Below are 21205 nucleotides of genomic sequence, written 5' to 3' on the forward strand. Positions count from 1 at the left end.
TTTAATGATTACATTGGGTCTATTTAAAAAGATCATTGCTGCAATAGTGTCACAATTACCAGTTGTTTGAAGCTTAGGGTAGTCTGTCCTTGTAATCTAATTACTGGCCAAGGCTGATTTAAATCAAGGCAACTTTAAACTCTAATGAAACCATAAACAAGCAAAGTTTTGCCATTAAAAACAATTGGGAATTAATGTATATACCATTTATAACACAATATTGTAAAATAGTATACCATTTCATAACAGAAATTAAACAAAGATTTATAAATTATATTCTTTCTATAAATTTGTTAGTTGTAAATCATTAGCTTAATTTAATTACAATAAGTGATAGTTTTAAAAGTTATGAAAGTTAACAAAGTGAAAAAATATTGTAAAAAAATGTATTTACTAATACTTGCTTATTAGTAGCTTATATAAAAAAAATCTATTATATTACAAAAGAAATAGAAATACTGTATCAAATACAGCAATTTATCCTCTTTTAAACAAAATTGGATTTATAAATGAGTTTATTCTGCACATGAATATCAATCTTACTGAAGTGTGTTTATCACACAATTTCAGTATGCTGTATGAATTCTTAATAAAAAAAATAAGAACTACCATACAAAATACATTTTCTACTGCTATTAAAGTGCAGAGAATATTTAAGCAGAATTAATACACCCTGATTTTGTTCAATAGTAATCCAGTAATATTTATTATCTGATCAAACTTTTTTTACAGTTTTCAACCCTGACCAGTTTTTTACATTAGTATAAAGCAAAGAGTAAACTTTCAATTTCTTCCATGAGTTGCAAATGAAAAGTTTTTTAGAGCACTCATTCATGGAAAAAAAAATAAAGCTGTAATTTTTGCAATTACCAACAAAATAATTGTGCTCAAAATATCTTTTTATTTATTTAGTTTATGTACTGTATAATTTTGTAATTTTTTTTTAGATAATACTGAAAGTATTAAACATTTAATAAGAATGAATATTTTGTTAAATTTAATTTAAAACAACAAATTTAAAACTTGCATTCCTATTATTTTACAGAGAGTTGTATATCATAGTCAAGCAATACTAATACACTTGAACTAGGGACTTTGTGTTTGGGTGTTGAAATAATTCCTGAATGAAATATATATAGTTTTTAATAGAAAATACTTTGAAATTATGTCATCTGATAAAATAAATTGTCAAACTATATTAAAACTTATTAATGGTTTAACTAGTATGTGGGACGGAGTGGCCTAGTGGTAGAGAGCTAGACTGCCAACCCGTAAGTCTCAAGTTCAAATCCAGGTTCAAGCCAGTAGATCGTCCCTGATTCTACCCAGCTCTGATGTGTATTAACTCACGATAGGGAAAGTAAAGGCGGCTGGGCTGAGGTCACAGAAACAGATGGACTCTACTTCACTTGCCCCGTAGACCGTCAAGTTTGGAAGGGGAACATTTTACTGTACTTTAATCGAGCATCTGAGGTGTTCTAGTAATGCCAAAAATTTTGTATTTGTTAATTTACATAATACAAGTTGAAGTGAAAACACCTAAGAGAAATTATTGTTAAACATCTTTTTCTTTTTTGAAAACTAAAAACAATCAACAAAAACTATTCTCCAAAGATATGGGGGAAAATGTACTGCATTGTAGTATGAGGTAAAAATATTATGCACTGTAAAATGTTACAACTTCAAGAAAATGATACACTACAGTATAATATAAAGAAAATTTTATTTAGTGGTTTTATAAATCAAAAAGCCTTTGTTTAAAGGATATATAGCATAAAATTTATATAACAAAAATTTTAACTCCTAAGTACTAAATATAAACATTCACTAAATTTTACAATGTCAGCTGATTAATTACAAAATGTTAGCACATGCAATAAGGTAGCCTAGATTGTAAATATTGACAAAATTACTATTAAAAATTGAATGACCAACTGATGGCAAGAACAGCAGTAAAAAAAGAATCAAGTTACTGTACAGTAAATCAAGGTTTATTAAAACATTTGGTGGTTGAATAGTAATGTCACTGCAATATTTGTTTAGAGGAGTAACCATTTTTTAAATCAACAATACCCTAACATATGAACATTTAAATTTCATCGGTAAATTTTTTAATTAAAAGCTGTTCGGCAATACACAATGTTTTAAATTTAATATCACTGCACAGGCACTTTATTTTTTAGTTGGTCAAAACAATTTTTATTAAAAGTCTTTCTTTTACTTTTTAGACATTTTTTATAATAACTTGAATAGTTTTTGAAGAGTTTGCAAATGTATTGCATAAATTAACAAGCAACAATAATCAAATTTTAAAATTTTATTTTTCTTAAAAAAAAAAAACAACCAAGAACATGAAATTTGAACAAGTATGCCTACTAATATAAAAAAAAAAAAATCAACAGTAAATGCATTAAGAGGAGAAATTTATTGGTATGAAATGGATAATCTGTCATTACACACAATACAATCACAAGATTAAAATACGATTAGCATAGTCCACTCAAATAACAATCTTAATTAAAGATGGAAGTAAAACACCTGTTTAGCTTTGTTTAAACACAACAATGTACATTGTTTTAAACTTATGACTTGTACAGTATAAAGGCATATAGTTAGTATTTATAAGGCAAAATATTTTTAGATTCATTAAAATTTTAATTCATAGAACAAAGTAAAATTTATTAGGATTAATCTTCCAATACAATAAGGAAAATAGGTGTAAAACAAAAATTCTTACTTCCTTCATTTAAAATACAAATTTTACAAAACCTAAAAAAATCTTTTAGAATAATCTGAATTATCTTAAGAGTGCTGTCAAATACTATAAAATCAATTTTAACAAATACCAGTAATCAATTTACATGTGTAGACAAAGTATCTTTTACAATCATCCCACGTCTCAAGCAGCCCCTAAATCAGAACAGAAGGTAACATTTCATAACATTCTTTACTGTGGTCAATTACAATTTTTATGACACCAATTTCACCAGAGGATACAAATCCATCATAAAAATTCACTCCATTCTTGATCATATGATGCTAATTTTTAAAGATTTATTTTGATAAAAACACTTTTAAGATTGCTTTAAGTTGCATGAAAAAAAGAAATAAATGTCTTGGATTATTGCATGAACAGACTTACAGTTAGAAAGAGTTAACTTTTATAATTATTGGGCATATAACTTTTTTCACAATATATTCTTATAATTAGGTTTATTTGGTTATCATTGAGCAGAATCCAACATGAAGAAATAGAAAAAAATGAATAACATGAGCTTAACTTACACTTTTCTAAAACTGTAAAAACCTCTTTTGTAACTGTAGTTATTTTTATAAATTGACTTCAGCTTCCAAAAAGTGGAGCTTGATTAAAGTACATATCAATGAAAAAACTGGATTTTTTTTCAATATTCTCTGGTTTACATAAATGAACATACAATAGAATGAGTATTACATTTCTAATCGGATGACTTCTCAGGTGTGGTGGGAACAGGTGAGTCCCATCTCTCATGTACCACTTCTGGCTTCAAATGTGTTATTACTACATGGACTGCTTGCAGTTTTTCATTTCTAGGTGGGATACAAACTGTCTTGAATGTCACATGGTCACCTTCTTTAGGGACCCATTCACCTTCAATGCTATTGAAATTCAAGGAAAAATATAATTAGTGAGTTGATTACAGGCTTATATATATATATATATATATATATATATATATATATATATATATATATACTAGCTTATACCCGTGCTTCGCTACAGTGTGGATATGAGTATTACCGCGAGTGCGGGTCACCGAATTGGGTCGAAAATTTCTTCAGCGCAACGCGCTGCGCGCGGGTGTCGGTAGCACTTTGGTGTAAATATGGATATTCACGAAATTAAAATTACGGAAAAAAATGTGATCTGTCGCTCTCATGAACGTCCACCCAGACATCTCTCCTCCCCAAACCCAAAGCGTAATTTCAACCGCCGCCAAACAACATGTTTACCCGGGCGTCCGCGCCTATAGCGATGACGGACTGACACACTACCAGCAGCGTTATATTATAGATATATATATAGGTATAAGCATGATTGTAAAAAAAACCAACTCTTCCCTATTTCTTCAGACAAAAACACCAATAAAATGATCTTACTCAGAAATGTGAACAAAAATATCCTCCTTGCTACCATCTTCTTGATGAATGAACCCATGGCCTCTTTGTCTGCAGAAACTTTTAACGACACCTTTGTGAGTTGGTCCTTCAGCTGCACGCTCTGACCTAACAATTTAAGAAAAACAATTGATGTAACTAAATGCAAGCCTGCTTATTCTGTTTACCAACATACACACCAACATATTTTCAAATATGATACAATACGATATAGTAATGCAATATTCCTAATTCTTATTTTAAAAATGTAATATGTGAATTGAACATTTTTTAAATCATGTAAACTCTGAAAATTAAAACAAAAAAACAATTTTAATTTTCCTGCCTTTTTTAAAAAAAAAGTAAAAACTATCAGGTGATGCTAATGATTAGTGCATAATCATAGGGGCTTTCTAATTAGTAATCTCTACACTTTCCACAGTCTCTAGCCAAACTCTTTAGTTATTCCCAGCTCTGTCCTATTTTTTCAGTCTGATCCAGCACAATGTATCACAATATTTTCATGGGTCATTCCCTGTGTCTTTGGCCTGGTTGTTCCACTCCAAGTCAAGTCTTGCTCAGTATCCTTTTTAAGAGTGTGCCATTTTATTTTTTGATTAATGCTAAATGTTAATTTTGTCCTGACATATAGATTTTTATTTTTGGACATACACGCAGACCTTGAGATTTGTTATATAGGATGTGTAAAGTTTCTTCAGCTCACTAGAGAACAGAGTTAGAATTTTTCCTTTATTTTCCCCTAAATCAATTCCATGGATGTCTCAGCTGAACTTTGAAACAAATAACAGTGTTTTGTACATTTGGAGCTTGAGTCTTCTAATAAGCCACTTATATTCTTCCTTATGTAACTAGTTGTTTTTACAGTTTATGCTTTTAAAAAAAAACACTCCATAAGGCTTAACCTGGTAAATTACACCAATGTAAAATATTGATTATGGTTAAAATTTATTTAAATAATACCTTAAAAATTATCAGTACAGCATTACCAAAAATGATACTGGTGGATTTCTAGAATTCAGAATTTACCTATCAAAATAGACTACAAATAAATAAAAATTTAAAATAAGAATGGAATCAAACAGAAAGCATTTACTTACATAGATTTAGTGCGAGTTCGTCTAGTTGGAATGGGGCTAGGAATCAAAAACCTCCGTCCAGGAGATTCTGATATTTGGGCACTGTTTAATGCTTGAGTCTGTGGGATGTCTTGTGGGCTTGACATATTGAGTTGTTGAGTATGCTGCCTGTTAATGATGTTTTTACATTACTTTTACTAGCAGCAACAGAAAGAGTTATACAATCTAGGCACTATATTTTAAATTTTCTTATTTTCAAAATAGAAAATTTAGCACTCAAGTCAACAATTGGAAATAACCATCTTTTAGCTACTAGGGTCTATGATGCAAAGGTTTGAATCAACTTTTGGACTGAGGGCCAACACCAATCAAATATCAATGCAGAGCTCTGCAATATTGTGGTATCAGTGTCCTAGCAGCTCAACCTAAATTGATAGATAACTGCCCTTAAGTCCAGACTAACAAATCCTCCTTTTAAAGCTTCGCAAAATTAAGGGGGGGGGAGGGGGGGGGGGGGGTAGATGGTGCGAGAAATTCCCTGTCACAGTTTACATAGGAATTTGGATTTTTAATTTAGAAGTGCGTGGTTAAATGGATAACTGGTATACCAATGGCCAATTATAGACTCTTTCAAAAATGGGCGTGTTAGGTTGTATGTAGTAGTATTGTAATTCCAAGTCAAATTTTATACTCAGAAATTAGGGTTAGGCTTATAATAGGATTAAGGTTGGGGGTTAGCATAGACCCTTGCTAGAAGAAGTCATATACATATTTAATTAACTACCAGTAACTTAACACCCCTTTTTAAAGAAAATGCTATAGTTGTGCCATTATTGGACACTGGTTAGGTTACTGGTATTTAACTAAATACTACACATAGATCTATGACTTGCTAACCTGACCCTATCATAGGATCCCTAGCCCCAACTCTAGTCCTACCATAAACCTAACCATAACTTCTAACTAGACATGAGATTACAATAAAATACTACCAATATATGAACAACCTATTTAAAACCTTTCGAACAGTCTAGTATTGCCCCCCCCCCCCCCCGATAAAACTCCAGTTGAGCGTATTTTATTATAAACACAACCAAAAGACACAAATGTGTAGGCCTACTATTTATTTAGTTAGATCTAGAATCTTGAACTAGATTTAACTTTTTTTTCTTGAAAATAAGTTCGTGTCATTAAAAGATTTTCATGGCAATGGGTAAAGAAGAAACGCATAATTGAAATGCAAGGCATGATACTATAAATTGGCACCCCGACAAAAGAGTGCAGTCAATTAAAAAACATGTTTTACGCTAACTGAATATGACATGGTTAACACTTGTTTTAATTAAACAATCGGGGGTACGATAAAACGACATGTGTTTTTTTATAAATTATGGTTAATATGTTATGAATGCAGTTTGAAAATATTTCTAACCCAAATAACATGGAGAAGATCGAATCACAGAAAGGGAAGGTTATTATATTGGTCGAAAGCTACAGATATCGAAAGGACAAAGCAAATGCTGATGGAAGAACGACATGGAGATGCTGCAAGAAAGATGGCTGCCAAGGACGAATGAAAATGCTGAACGAAGTGGTTCTTTTATCATCGGAACACAATCACGCTCCTGATCCGGCTAAAAACAAAGCAGCGAAAGTTGTTTCGGCTATATGAAAACGGGCAGTGGAAGGGGAAAAACCAAGGCAGATTATGCAACAAGCCAGAGCAGGTTTTCGATGAAAGTAGCACCTCATTTGCCGGCATACTTCGCTTCACAACGTGCAATAGAAAGAGAGAAAACGCAAGCAGCTGCCATACCCAAATCCGCAGAATGTTGCAGAAATAACAATTCCTAAACCTCTTCAAACGACAACAAGAGGGCAAAATTTTGTCTTGTTGGATTCCGGACAGACTGACGTTTACAGAATGATGATGTTCGGAACAATGGATAATATCAATCGTCAATGCCAGTTTTTTAGTTAAAGAAACTGAACAATAAGTTTTTTAATGAAACAATAAACAGTTAACCTTAAACAATGCCTTCTGATCTGAGTTAATTTTCTTGTTCCTATTTATTAAATATGGTATTTCGATCTTTAGTTTGCGCTCTTATGTCGGCGCTCTTTTGTCGTGCGCTCTTTTGATGGGTCACCTATAAATTAACTTACATGAACTCGCAATGACCCTAAGCTATGAGGTATGCTGATAATTATAATTACAGTCAATGTGAACTCACGGTGAACACTTGGTGAACAGAAAAAAAAACACAGAAAAAAAGTCAGTTTTTGCTAGGAAAAAAAAGTCAAAGAAAAAAAGTCACAATGGAATTTTTTATCGGAAAAAGTCACAGAAAAAAGTCACAAAATCTTTTAAGAAATATTTTGATTTATTTGTTGAAAATTGTAAATTTTTGTATGTTTATTGTTGTGGGTTGTATTTTTTTATAGCATATATTATATACGTATTTAGTTAAATACGCGGTAGAAAAGTTAATTATATTATAAAAGAAATTTAGGCACATCATTGTGTTTTGCATATGTTTTGCCGTAGGCTATCCTCTGGTCTGCCTCTCTTTAGTCAGCCTTGTCCGAACATATTGTGTGGTGTTGACGTTTCGTGTTGTCAATGACAGCCTTTGAACCTTGTCGGATTGTTTTGATCCTATGCTTTATTATGTAACGAGCGTGATAAAAGTGGTTGAACTAAGCATAAATACTGTTGCGATGAGTTGAGGGCAAGTCTGATGAACTTACCATTTCACCGTAATTTAATGTTAGTATTTTTTTTTTTTAAAAACACGATGAAAACCGAGGACGTTGGAACATTCTATTAATGGCTATTAATATTATGTTTAACATAATTAAAATCTATAGGCCTATACTTCATATTTTTAGATGAATTATATAAAAATTACCATGCGTATACAACCTAGGCCTACACACATTACATTACATTTAATTAATCCTAAGTTAATTTGCACTCTCTGTATAGATCTATTTGTGACTTTTTTCCTGTGACTTTTTTTCTGGGTTTTTTTTTCTGTATTTTTTTTTCCTGTTACTTTTTTTCATACAACAAAACACTTGACCATGTAGTCTAGGGATTTTTCTCACGCAGACGATCACGCGCTATTTAATTGGAACTGTAATGCCAATTTATATTTTTTAGGCCTACCTTTTCTAATTAAAACACATTCATAAAAAACTAAGTAGATCTAGATTCTAGATCTATACTATAGGTCTAATCTTAATAATTTATTCTATAGGACCCTATTACTATCTAATATCAATATCTATCAGCTAATGATTCTAATCCTTGTGTTTTCCTAATATTTTTGTGTGTTTTGGTTGTGTTTATAATCAAATTATTTTAAAATATGCTCAACCGGAGGTGAACTCGAAGCAGCGAATAAAATACGCTAAAATGGAGTTTTAACACCCCCCCCCCCCCAACCAATTTTTGCTTTTACTTTTGTATAAATCTAGATCATTGCAAACATTTCAAATATTTTTGTTTGGCTTTTCTCTAGATCTAGATTTCTTTAATATTGGTGTTGGCTATCTAGAATAGATCTAATCTAGATCCTACTGGCTAGCGTTGGCAATTTCCCTGGGTGATGGCTTGGAAAGTTCGGGACACTGACTGGGTAAATGGGTAGTGGTATGCCTATGACTAAATAAATAATACTGTTATTTATTAATAATACTTGTTTGCTTACAGTATCGTTCAGTTACCCTTAATGCTAATGAACAATTGAAAATTCGGGGGATCAACCAGAAAATTGAAATCTATACAACAGTAGTCTAGTCCTAAGTCTATTTCTTGATTCTACAAATCTAAAGGTCTAGAATCTCTAGATCTGTGTGTTCGCAATAACTTCCGGTTTAAAACAAAAGGTGGTTGATAAAAAACATCTCTCTAGATCTAGAGTCTATGATCTAGATCTAGATTCTAGATCTAGATCTACAATCTACAAGAGAAAAAATATAAAATAACAATTTTATTTGATTTTTTTTTACCCGAGCACTTTAAAAAAAACGTATCCCTGGAATCTATATGTTTTTAAAAAAATCAAGTAAAATGAATAAATATTTCGATTGTCTTTCTTTAGAGTTAAAATTTTGTAATGTGTTAAAGAATTGTATATATTATATACTACACGATTTTTATGCCTCTGCCTCTAGCTTTACTAACAATGCAGCGTACACTAACTTAAAAAACGTCGTCATTTAAGAATATTACTAGAATCTAGATCTAAATATTTAGCTTGGTCCATACCCAAAAAATGTTGTGACTCTTCCTTTATGGGGCACTAACGGCCAGTTAATAGCAGTAGTAATAGTATCAACCGATTCAACTCTGTTGACTACAGTGTTTTGTTCAGACTTTTTTCTCCGGGGTAGGGGGGGGGATGCACTTGATATTTTCGGGGGGGGGGGGGGGTGGCAACATTTTCGCGGACACTGGTATGGTATATATTTTTATGTACATACAGTCATACATACATTCAATTTTCGTTCGAGGGGGGGGGGTCGGTATATTTTCTTTGGGAGGGGGAGGGGGTTACGCCCCTCTCCCCCCCCCTCCTCCAAGAGGTGCCTGGAAGAAACTCTGATAGACTATCGTCTCCACATGTTGCTGTAAGAGATAATTCTCCCAACTGGGATACATGAAGAAACTTTTGCGAAGAACACCTAGATTTTTTAAGTTCAATTTCCGGAGCGCATTGATACAGCCAGTCCACCCCTGACTGTGGGGATGATTACAGATCGAGGTCCCTATTATTCTTATACCGCCAAACAAAAAGCAGTATAGTATAGTCTACATTGTGAAGTTTAAAATGTCAAGAAGCTGTCTCGGACAAAAAGATCCACCCCAGGCATTCCTTGTCATAGACATAATTCTTTATAAGCACAAAACCTTGACAGTTTCTTTCAGGTATTTCTTCGAAGCGTAGGGAGACACTCTCTGCCCCCTCATCCTCGAGCACGTCCACGTCTACCGCCCTTATCGCCCCCTAATGAAATAACATTATATAGAAAATATATGCTTAAACCAGCACAGAGTTTCTTACATTCATGCATCTATTCGGGGTGGGGGGGGGGTCCGGCCCCCGAAGAAAATCTACCGCCCCCGTCCCTGAACCAAATGGAATTTATATAGAAAACAAATAGATCTACTATACCAGTGTCCGGTCCACCCCGGAAAATGTTGTCCGTCACCACCCCACCCCACCCCCCCCCCCTCTGGAAATGTAAGTGCGCCCCTCCCCGCACGAAAGTTTCAAGAGCACACCCACCCCCCTTTAAGAGAAATTATCTGAATGAAACAACGGCATCTGGAAACCAACCATATAGGCCTTACAACAGGAACTGGGAAAACAAAATTATAGCCATAGAAACTCGTTTAAACAAATAGTTCATCTCGACGTTTAGACGAATCTGATAAGTTTACTGTGTCAACGCAGACCCTGGGCCTGGGTTGAAACATAATTAAGACTTAAGAGTTTAAGACAAAAACGCTACAGCACTTAAACGCTCAACAAGTTTTTGTTGTGTGTAATTTTATTTTAAACAGATACATTCTCTGTCCAAGCGGTTAAAATGTCACTGGAATTAGTACGTCTTTCTCTGAGTATGGACACAGGTAATTTCCAAAGTCTTGAAGTTAAATAAATAATAAAATCATAAAAATGTTATAATTTTAATATTTAATAGTAATAGATTCATAAATTCAAGTAGACTCTAGAGAGTCTAGAGATCTAGATCTCTAACACTCTTACTTACTACTTAGGCCTAAAATTGGGTAATCTATCGTTTTGGGTACGTAAAATCGCCCGAGGCTATTAATGTACGAAAACGTGGATGATTGCTTATTATACTTACTTAATGATAATAAGTTAATAATACTATACTATACTAGCAAGTCTACACAACTATGTATCACACAAAAAACTACGACAAAATACTAGCAAGAAAAATCAAATAAATATAAAAGGTATAAATTTAAAATAAGCTATGTCAATGTGTAAGTATGGACCGAACTTAATGCAGGGTCCGAATAGTGGCCATGGCTATAAGAACCCGGGACTATTAGGATTGAGGTACAACTAGCAACTTCCAAATTAAAATGATGTAAACATAGAAACCTGATCTTGTTGCATGTGGAAATCTTTATTATTTTCAATAGGTCTATATATTTAATCTACTTTGTAATAGATCTATACCTTATTTTTTGTATAACTATATTTGTCTTTTGATTGTTTTCTAGAGATAACACCTACAGACAAAGCTACAAAAAACTCTCCTTCAAGCAGACACAACACATCAGAAATAACAAATCGTGCAAAGTTAAAAAAGAAGAAACTTCAACTTCAAAAGCAAAAACAAAAGATTGACATTGAAAAGAAAAAGAGAAAAAAAATAAAATCCGCAATAGGTATACAAAATTGTTTAGCAGTTTATAATAGAATGCAACCATGTTCAACATCCATAAATGATTTTTTAAAAATATGTTTTATATTACCAATTTTACAAAAAATATATTTTTTAGAAAAATACAAGGAAGACTGTGTTTATGACAATACAGAAGCAAACGTAAAGGCACTGCTAAAGATCACAAAATTGGGAAAGGTTCAGAATGATGTAGCTGAAAAGGTATTAATTTTGCATCTGATTGCATCAGATAACTTTCATTGACATCACCAATTTGTGACCTTTTCTTAAATACCATGCCATATATTTTATTAAGTTGTAGTTACTTTGAGATTTTATAACTTTTCAGATTTTGTTCAAACAACCATGTCTACTGTCCAGAGATAGAAAACAAACAATCACACAACCATTGACATCAGTTTTTACAGAGGAGGACTTTCAAAAATTTGAAACAGAATACCAAGCAAAATAACATTGTTGATTTAAATCCACTTTGGGCTTTCCATGAACTTGTAATGCAATTTATCAGTTTCGTGTTTAAACAGACAGTACTTTTCATCTATTTTATATATTGCTTTTTTTAAAGTTTTACGTGCTGCTCAGTCTGAAAAGGGATGTGACATTTGACTTTTGGATATAGAAGTAAATTCAACTGCAAGAAAGTTAACAATAGATTTTTAAACAAAAAATTGTTGCCATTTTAGTTTTTAAAAATGTTTTGGTTAAATGCATTGCAGTATTATATTTTATCTTATTAAATATTTTGAGGATAGCATGTTTATTTTTGTTTGAAATTTGTTATATTTATGTAGCCGTATAAATATATACTTGTGACCAACAATTCAAGTCTGTGCTGGTTTGTTATATAATTTATTTTATCAACCCATTTGCTTAGTTAATATATTTTTTGAAAGCACAAAATGAATTCATAATTTTACTTGATTAACATAAATTTCTAAGTAAACAATCATTTTGGAATTACTAACTGTTAATTAATGTTATTAGCAACATTGTGTTTAACAGAGTGAATACATAGCTTTCTCTTTCATTAACTATGATTAACACAAGTATTTTAATGTAGATGTTTTAAAAGTGTTATGCTTTTCAGTGTAATGTGTGATCGATGTTGAGTAAATCAGTTTAAGTGTCTATGCATAAAAAGGGATAATGGGGTCAGTTCTATGACCTTGCGCCTTTAGTTATCTAACTTAAGTCAGGTACTCATCTGTAGTATTCTCAAATCCATTCAGGATCTGAATTTGAGACTTTTGATTTAGCATTTGTGTGCCCTACTGTCCAACCAGCCATCACATATGTAGGTGTGATGATATGGGAGATGACTATTATGGTGGAGGCATAGAAAAGGGATTGGGATTACATGAGTCTGGTGTTTGGTTAGTAGAATTGAGGGACGTGTAAGGTAACCTAAAAATTGAAATTATTTGTATAACCAAGAAACTTCTGTGAAGTTCCTTTTCCAAACAAGATGGTTTATGGGGCAAGTGAAGTAAAGTTTACATTTTTCTGTGACCTGGGAGTGTGGTCAGCACTATGCCCAGCCACCTTTACTTTCCCTAAAGTGAGTTAGGTTAAGGTAGCCATCCGAACTAGGTGGACTCAGGGACGAGAAACTTGTATGGTCAATTTTAAAAGCAGCAAAAAATGAAAAAAATGTTAAATCTATTTACTTTTTATTTACTTTGTACAGCTTGTACATTTCTACTTATTTTTAGTCGGCAATTGATTTTTACTTGACACTTCTCAACACAGTGGCAACTATATGTCTGCCTAACAACTGGGTGCTCAACCACTGTCATGTACCCTCACAAAGGAAAGGTATTTGGGAGAGGATTACATGGTCAGCTCTGTGCCTAGTTGTCTAAACTTTCAGTGGTTATCAGAAAATATTAATTACGGTACAATTTAAGAAAATGTTTAGGCTCTGAACATCCTATGGGCTCAAGCCTGGTCAATAAACTACATACCAGCAGACACCCCACTGGAATAGTTCATCCCATGGGGAAAGGCCATTATGAAAAACTCTGGATTAGAGGTCATCTTGCTTAAAAACTTATAGAAAGAAATGTGCTAAGGGACTCAATGTCACTATAGACACAACCTGTCTTGTGATACTATTACTACAATAAACATTGCCTTCACATGGCAAAGTTCAATTTTTTTTATCTTATGTTGGAAATAATTCATGTTTATGAATCACCAAAAAGTTAAAAGAAAACAAAGAGACAATGAATTATATATTTTTGTAGAACTCCTCTCAACTTTCACACACAAAAAGTACGAAACGGGTATGGCAGTAATAACATTTATTAATATAAAAAAAATATTTAGATGAGAAGTAACTTAATATTGTTAACCACAATACATTCATAATTATACAACTTCTCAGATTAAGGTGTAGCTAAGCAAAAGGTTTTTTCAACAGAAAGGAAACCAAACTTTAATGGATGAACTCAGCATGACAATTCAAGCCCCAAGTCACCAACAATAATAAATAAACATTTATCTAGTTTCATTATCAAAGCTAAATTCATTTCTTGAAATCCCTGTTTCAAAACAACTTAAGTTGTTACATATACTCTACAAAACAAATTTCATATTGTGCCGCAGGCTTTCAACAGGTTGGCATTCTTCAACAAGTGGCGCAGTGGTGACACTATCTTATCTCTTGAATTCAGTTTCATTTAAAACAAGTGAATTGTTGGATCTTAAATCATTAATATGCCTGTATCTTGCCAGTAGCAGTAGAAGTTCCAGGAAGGTCATCCTCATGAGCACCAGAACTCTGGTAATGAACAAGGCGTAAAATCTATTAAATTATGTAATAAGTCATGTAAGGGAGACAACTTGAGCACTGCTTAGAACAACAAATAAAATCATGTCTCAACCAGAATGTGAATAAACAGATCAATTGGCAGATAAAAACTTCATGTTTTATTTGTTGTTCTGAGAAAAGCTTATTGTAAAGTGAAATGTCAAAAACAGGTTGTTACTCTAACTTAATGTACACATACTATAAGAAGATGATGAACAAATTAATGTTCATGTCTTTACATTTGGAAAAGCAGTTTAATACTGCAAGTTATTTTAGTTTGGGCACATTGAGGATTTCATTATTAACAACTTCTGAAAATGTTTTAAAATCACCATCAACTATGAACAACATGGGTCACATTAACCCACCAATAGGCATTAAGCAAGTCTCAAAATATGCAGCCCAAGTACAATTAAAAACAATCCCTAATACTTAAGGCCAAAACATTTTTTTGAAAACTATTTAACACCTCCGTTTCTGTCATTGTATAATAGTAGGGCAATAAATTAAAATGTATACAAGAAGTCTCACTAAACTTACTTTTTGTACATATTGAGGGTTGATAGCTATCTCTCTATCCATCTCCTTTAGCTTCTCATCCAGCTGTATACATTGTTGCATCTGGAGAAAAATTTTTTTTTTATCAAGTATCATGTCAAAAAACCCCACTTATATTAAATAGAAAAAACAACATGAAAAGAAAAGGAAATACCTCTTTGTCTAGATCGAGGAGCATGTTGGGACTATTATAATTTTCAGGGTTATCATGAAATCGAACCATACCATCCTTTTGATTGATTGTTGCAAATATCTCACCATCTTCAATCTGTAATTTAGCACAAGAAATGTAGCAGAATATTATACCACTGTGAATATAATAATAGAACTACTGTTTTACATTGGGTATTTTATTTAGCTTTTCAACAACAGAACTAACCATGTGAAGAACATATTTCTCTGCTTCCCGAGGACTTGACAACTGGACTCTATTAGCCATGTCAGCAAGTGACAAAGTAAGAAATGTCTGAAGTAAATATTTAAATTTAAGTAAAAACTGCTAAAAAAAAGTCTGAGCTAACATCATTATAGATTATATGTCGGATACAGCCTGATTCAAATAAAAAAAAAACCATAGAGATGATGATGATATTAATATAAAATAATTTTCACATTGAACATAAATTGAACATGAGTTAAAAATACTCAATTATTAGATTTGATGAATACTTTAAAAGCATTTTTAGTTATATGTAAATTTAACCAAAATAAAAAATTAAAAAGTAAAGTTATTTCTAATCATAAAAAAAAAACTTAATTAGTATAAAGAGCTGAGTGTACACATGAAACATATATTTAACAACACTAATGAACCAGACTTACTTTAGTGAGCCGCTGGATATTTTTCTTAATTAAAGATGTCATACACTGTTTTACAAGTCCCATGTTATTGTCCTGTACAATCATTATGTTAAGAATTATTTTTTCATACAAATCAAAGGCACAGTTCATTTAACTGAAACACATAAGTTTTTATATTATGCTGAATACACTAAGATGTAGAGAGAATATATCACTTACTCTGTTAAATACTTCTGTATGCTTGTTTACAATGGCACGCAGTTCAGCCAAATTATTTTGCGTATAAACATTTGAAAGATCCACATAAGACTGACACAGAGGCTAAAAACATAAATATTTTTTTTCTTTTAAGCTTTTAACTTTTAACATAAATGTAAGGGTTAGCTTAAAATAATAAAAAATATTTTGCCAACTATTTAAAATATGATGTAAATTTCATATATCTACCCTAAAGTTATCACAACAGTTTACATAGAAGCCTAAAACATTTGATGTTTACACACAATAGCTTCCATACCTTAATATATCTTTGAAGCACCTGAGGTGTGTACTTAGGTAACACAATAATCTGAAAGAAATTAAAAATTTCAAAAATATAAAAGTAAAAATCTTCTTTTACATTGCAAATGATTTTAAAAAAAAAAAAGTACTACATATATAAATTTTAAGCCAATTAGAACTATTAAATTAGTTTGACACTAGCAGAAAATAGGGTAAATAGGCTTGTAAAATGATAATCTAAGTAAAAAACTATTCATTTAAGTATAAGCATTGCAAACTATATCAGATAATATCTTGCTTTTTAATTAACAATAATAATTAATACTACCTTTCCATGTAATATCAAGGAGACTAAAGTAAACTTTTTAAATGCTTCCATCATAATATGGCTGACCGCAGCACTTGGCGTAGTAATCACCTGGGGGATATAGCATGAAATAACATATAACATCAATAATCAATCATTACTAAAAGTTATATTAATGAAAAAAAAAAAACTACACTTACAATTTCAAAACAATAAAGTGCCCTATCATAGTTCTTCAGAGCTGTGTAGATCATTCCACCATAGTAGTAATACAGTAAATAATCCTTTGCATCAAAGTGTCCTCCCTGAACAAAAATAGTATTTGAATTCATCTTCTATATTTTACAAACACATCTTAAAATAATCTAAGATTATACAAAATTAAACAGAATATTAACAAAAAAATACTAAAAAAATTGTTACTTGCATACCTCTCTACTAATTTCTGTAACATCTATATCCAGGAAAAGCAAAGCTGGTTTCATGTTTTTTGCTAGCAAACACAACTGTAAAATAAGATAAAGACAATTTTTTTAACCACTAAATATCTAAGTGTATAGTTATAAATTAGCATTAGATCGTGCCTGTTGTGACTTATATCTGTTGCATTTTAACTAGTCATTTGAACTATTTTACTGCTGTATTTTAATTGGTCATTTTGACTATGGTCTGTTGTACTTTAACGGGTCATTTCATATAAGCAACCAACCTGACACAGACTTGAATGAATAGATGTCAGCTGAGCTGGGTGTATCTGAATTTTTTGAATAGCTTGAACTAGAGGAGCTATTCCTCTGGAATACTGAAGATAAGATTTGAAAATTATCAAGTGAAACACATACAGAGCTGCAATATAAAACAATCATTTTATCACAACTATTTCAGCTTGACAGATTTTTAAAAAAGCAGCATATATCTGTTGTCATAACCAATTAACAAATACATCTACAAACCATTTTCCTATCAATGAGAGCTTGGGCAAATTTATGACACAACTCTGCATCTGTAGATAAGTTACACATGTTAAAGTGGTCATTAATCTTATATACAGTTGTTTACAGTTAGCTATGAATGTTTAGCCATGATAAAAAGTACATATAGCAAAAATTCACATTTCCTCACATCAAAACACACAGTATAGAGTTACGGTTCTTGGTAACTTATAACAATGTAAATAACTATTTTTAACAGTGTCTTACAGTTATCAGTTGCATATCGTACATGCTCCCCATTGCATTTTGCAAGAAATTCTGTGGTCTGGATAAGTGTTGTTTCAATATCTGGATTACTTGGCAATGTGTACTTTACACACCTACAGAGGAAAAAAATGGTGAAATGTTCTTTAATTAAACTTCAAAATAAGGCAGAAGCCACCTTAAAAAGTAGGGGTTAATCTTACAGAATTCCTAATATCCCAAGAGAGGCTTGCTGGATATCCAGAGTTGCATAAACATTGTCAAGATGAGAGGAGTTTTTTGCAAGCATGTCACTACTCTTGTTAATATAATCGCACAGCTGCGTGAAATTCCCTGAAATATAAAAGAAAATGCTCTCAATTGAAGTTAGCCTAAATATAATATAATAATTTTGTCAGGCTCAAACTTTTATTTTATTGGCTTTCATTGTTTATGTTAAATTTGTTTAATTTAATTTTAATTTAATAATTTTATGTTAGCTGACGACTAACTTTTCATCTCAGACTGTATAAAAATCAATAGCCTATAATTAAATAGATCTAGATCTACCTACACCCATACAGGATAACATTTTAAAAATTGAAAGACATGATGAAATAAAATTAACTAAACAAAACAAATACCTGAAGATGACATGCTTTGGACCATATTCACATACTGCTCCAGTGACGACGCCATTTTTTGGCAACTAAACAAGAAGAATGTGCTTCTGTTAACAAAAATACAAGATTTAAAAATGTTTCTAGGTTCTATGTTGGTTTGGACTATAAACACAAACAAAATAGTCTACAATTAGCTTACATTTTAAAAGAATAATCAATATAGATCTAATATTACCAGAGTTTGTGTATGAATGATCTGCCTTTCTCACAGTATTTTTAATCAAAATATTAAAAATAACGATTCTAGAGCACACTAATTACCGATTTCAAACAGCACATAGGCTAGGTTTGAATATTTAAACTTTCGCCATAAAATTAATAAAAACAACTTCTTAGCCGCCTCTAGGGTTAGGGTTGGGTTGGTTTTAGAGATAAGGAGTGTTAAAGGAACTAAAATGCAGACCTTTTCATGCAAATTATTAATGACATGTCCTATTTTCACCCTCTTCAATACAATCTAAAATAACCAATTTCATATTCTCTTAATAATAATCTGTTTTGGGTGGCGAGGGTAACTTATTGGCGGGGCTTACCTGGACAAGACCCAATTTTATAATTTTATGTAATGTAGCAAATACTAGAATATTATCTTTAATTGACAAATGGGAATATAAAATATTTAAAAAATTACTGACGAGGTAGATTCTTTAAATCGTATTCTAAATAAAATGTTTTTTTTTTTTTTTTTTTTACTGGGAACGATCGTTCATAGATAATTAAAATCTGGAGAAGTAGAATAAAAACTAGCTTCAACTTGACATATTACGATTATAGTCAAAGCTCAATAATGTTTTATTATGACATTTGGCTTTTAAAAGTGTGTTTTTATTATCTAAGCAAACAATACAATCCTATAACTATAACTTAATCAGGCGTAGCGACCCATTCAAGCGCTTCGTGCGATCTATCAGTTTTGCGCCTCCATTTGTAGTCATGTAGCCTATAGTTTTTCAAGTTGGCAAAAAGCCGACCCCCTCCCCCTCCAAAAAAAAAAATGAAAGGTCGGAGCGCTTTTAACAGTGACTGTCCTTAGGCCTAAAGTTTTTATTTTGGTGTCACACGATGTTGAAAACAAATAAATCCGTAATGTAATATATTTTCTTAGGTTCGACTGTGTATTATTCAGTAATGCAGCTCGAAATGACCTTTTTTTTTCTACCTGTTTGGTACCTCTGATCTTAGTACCAATAAATTAGGCTATTATTTATCAACAATTTTATTGTATAAACAACTAATTGGCTCAGCTATTGGTATGCATGGTATACAGTTTATTTCTGGGGAATGGAGCGCTATGTCGCAAAAGTAGGTATAATCTGAAATTCAATGTGTGTACTCTGTAGGCATAACTTACAACAGTGACTATAATTTCAAATAGGCAACACAGTAGGCTACTCACCATCCGTGCTCTAGGCTCCGCCTAGCTGTATTTTTTATTCTTTAATGTTAAAAGTAACTACCGTGAGTCCTAAGCCGTTTAAATAATCTGGCTGTATCATAACCTAGTGACATAACCACGACGAAGAAAACAACAAATAGCGGCATCCCAAAGGGTCTTTACTTTTAAGAACCACGCTTTGACTTTAAGCTTTTTTTGTCGGGAGGTACTACCAGGAACAGCGCAGCTTGGAGTTGAGCTAACCATGGACAAGGACAGGCCGTTGCGTTAAGTGCGCAGGTAAGTATAAAAACAGAGTATAGTCTCAGTATAGGGTCAAACAGTGAAGAAGAGGGGGGGGGGGGGTGACAGAGTCTTGTGATGATCTGTTACAATGTAATAATAGGCTATATTATATAGGGATATATATATATATATATATATATATATATATATATATATATATATATATATATATATATATATATATATATATATATATATATATATATATATATATATATATATATATATATATATATATAGGCTCTATGTAAGCCTATATGCAGAGGCGTAGCGAGAGGGGGGGGGGTGCGGACCGCACCGGGTGACACCATTTAGGGGGGGGGGTGACACCAAGGCTAAAAATAGCAAAATATATAGAGAAAAACTTGAGAGGGGGTGCGAATTGAAAGTTCCAGGGGGGGGGGTGCAAATCGAAAATTTGAGGGGGGTGCAAATCAAAATTTGAAAGTTTGTCCCCGGGAAGGGTCGCTACGCCTCTGGAAGTGACACCATTAAGTGCCGCACCGGGTGACACCCGACCTCGCTACGCCACTGCCTATATATATGTGTGTGTGTATGTATTGCGACCAAAACCCAAAGTGCGGCCAATGTCAAAAGTGCTTAAAATTGACAGCGTATTTCGTACATTGCCCGGCCAATGCGCAACTATAAGATGTAGGCTATGTTGTAAAGGCGCTTTAATAATGTTGTTTGTATCTCCGCTTATGCAAGCCATATCAGACAAAACTGTCTAACCACAAGAAATGTATCGTTTCCAAACCTTTGATATTTATAGACTGGTGGATCTTATTGATATGCAAATGAACCAAGACTTACCAGCCTATTTTCAGTTACCAGGATCATTTAACCATTTTAGTGCTAACGTTATAACTTTAAAACCTTATTAGCTTTAAGGGGGTAGGCTCCAGAAAAAACCAACTTCTTAATTAAAACCTTTTATTGATTCATTTGTGTATATCTAAGTTAGGGTACTTGAAGGAAAATATTTACATGCATCAGG

At 32.3% G+C, this 21205-nt stretch overlaps 3 protein-coding genes across 6 annotated transcripts; 1 reads left to right on the plus strand and 2 right to left on the minus strand.

Moving 5' to 3' along the window:
* Positions 1-1704: 1704 nt before the first annotated feature.
* On the minus strand, positions 1705-9108 carry LOC131936384 (calcium-regulated heat-stable protein 1). Of its 2 annotated transcripts, none has more exons than XM_059293338.1 (4): positions 8967-9108; positions 5256-5402; positions 4141-4266; positions 1705-3639 (listed from the first exon to the last, which is right to left on the minus strand). In XM_059293338.1, the coding sequence occupies exons 2-4, from the start codon at positions 5378-5380 to the stop codon at positions 3459-3461; spliced, it is 432 nt and encodes a 143-aa protein (XP_059149321.1). In that variant the 5' UTR covers positions 5381-5402; positions 8967-9108; the 3' UTR covers positions 1705-3458. The 2 variants fall into 2 exon arrangements, with proteins under 2 accessions (XP_059149321.1, XP_059149320.1); XM_059293337.1 differs by having other exon boundaries at positions 8951-9108.
* Positions 9109-10658: 1550 nt separating this feature from the next.
* Positions 10659-12570, plus strand: LOC131936372 (active regulator of SIRT1-like). The gene is made up of 4 exons (XM_059293319.1): positions 10659-10878; positions 11503-11670; positions 11785-11888; positions 12016-12570. Exons 1-4 carry the CDS (start codon positions 10836-10838, stop codon positions 12136-12138), a joined length of 438 nt encoding a protein of 145 aa, XP_059149302.1. The 5' UTR covers positions 10659-10835; the 3' UTR covers positions 12139-12570.
* A 1405-nt stretch (positions 12571-13975) lies between these two features.
* LOC131936371 (COP9 signalosome complex subunit 3) lies at positions 13976-18776 on the minus strand. 3 transcript variants are annotated; one of them, XM_059293316.1, is made up of 16 exons: positions 18700-18776; positions 18486-18571; positions 18066-18195; positions 17866-17978; positions 17620-17669; positions 17376-17468; positions 17098-17172; positions 16867-16971; positions 16688-16777; positions 16376-16426; positions 16078-16179; positions 15880-15951; positions 15437-15523; positions 15212-15325; positions 15040-15120; positions 13976-14493 (listed from the first exon to the last, which is right to left on the minus strand). In XM_059293316.1, exons 2-16 carry the CDS (start codon positions 18538-18540, stop codon positions 14401-14403), a joined length of 1311 nt encoding a protein of 436 aa, XP_059149299.1. In that variant the 5' UTR covers positions 18541-18571; positions 18700-18776; the 3' UTR covers positions 13976-14400. The 3 variants fall into 3 exon arrangements, with proteins under 3 accessions (XP_059149299.1, XP_059149300.1, XP_059149301.1); XM_059293317.1 differs by having other exon boundaries at positions 18486-18552; positions 18701-18762; XM_059293318.1 differs by having other exon boundaries at positions 13976-14469; positions 18700-18761.
* Positions 18777-21205: the final 2429 nt, after the last annotated feature.

This window comes from Physella acuta, unplaced genomic scaffold, assembly GCF_028476545.2.
Source record: "Physella acuta isolate Inbredline_101_S28 unplaced genomic scaffold, ASM2847654v3 ptg000177l, whole genome shotgun sequence".
Taxonomy (NCBI): domain Eukaryota; kingdom Metazoa; phylum Mollusca; class Gastropoda; family Physidae; genus Physella; species Physella acuta.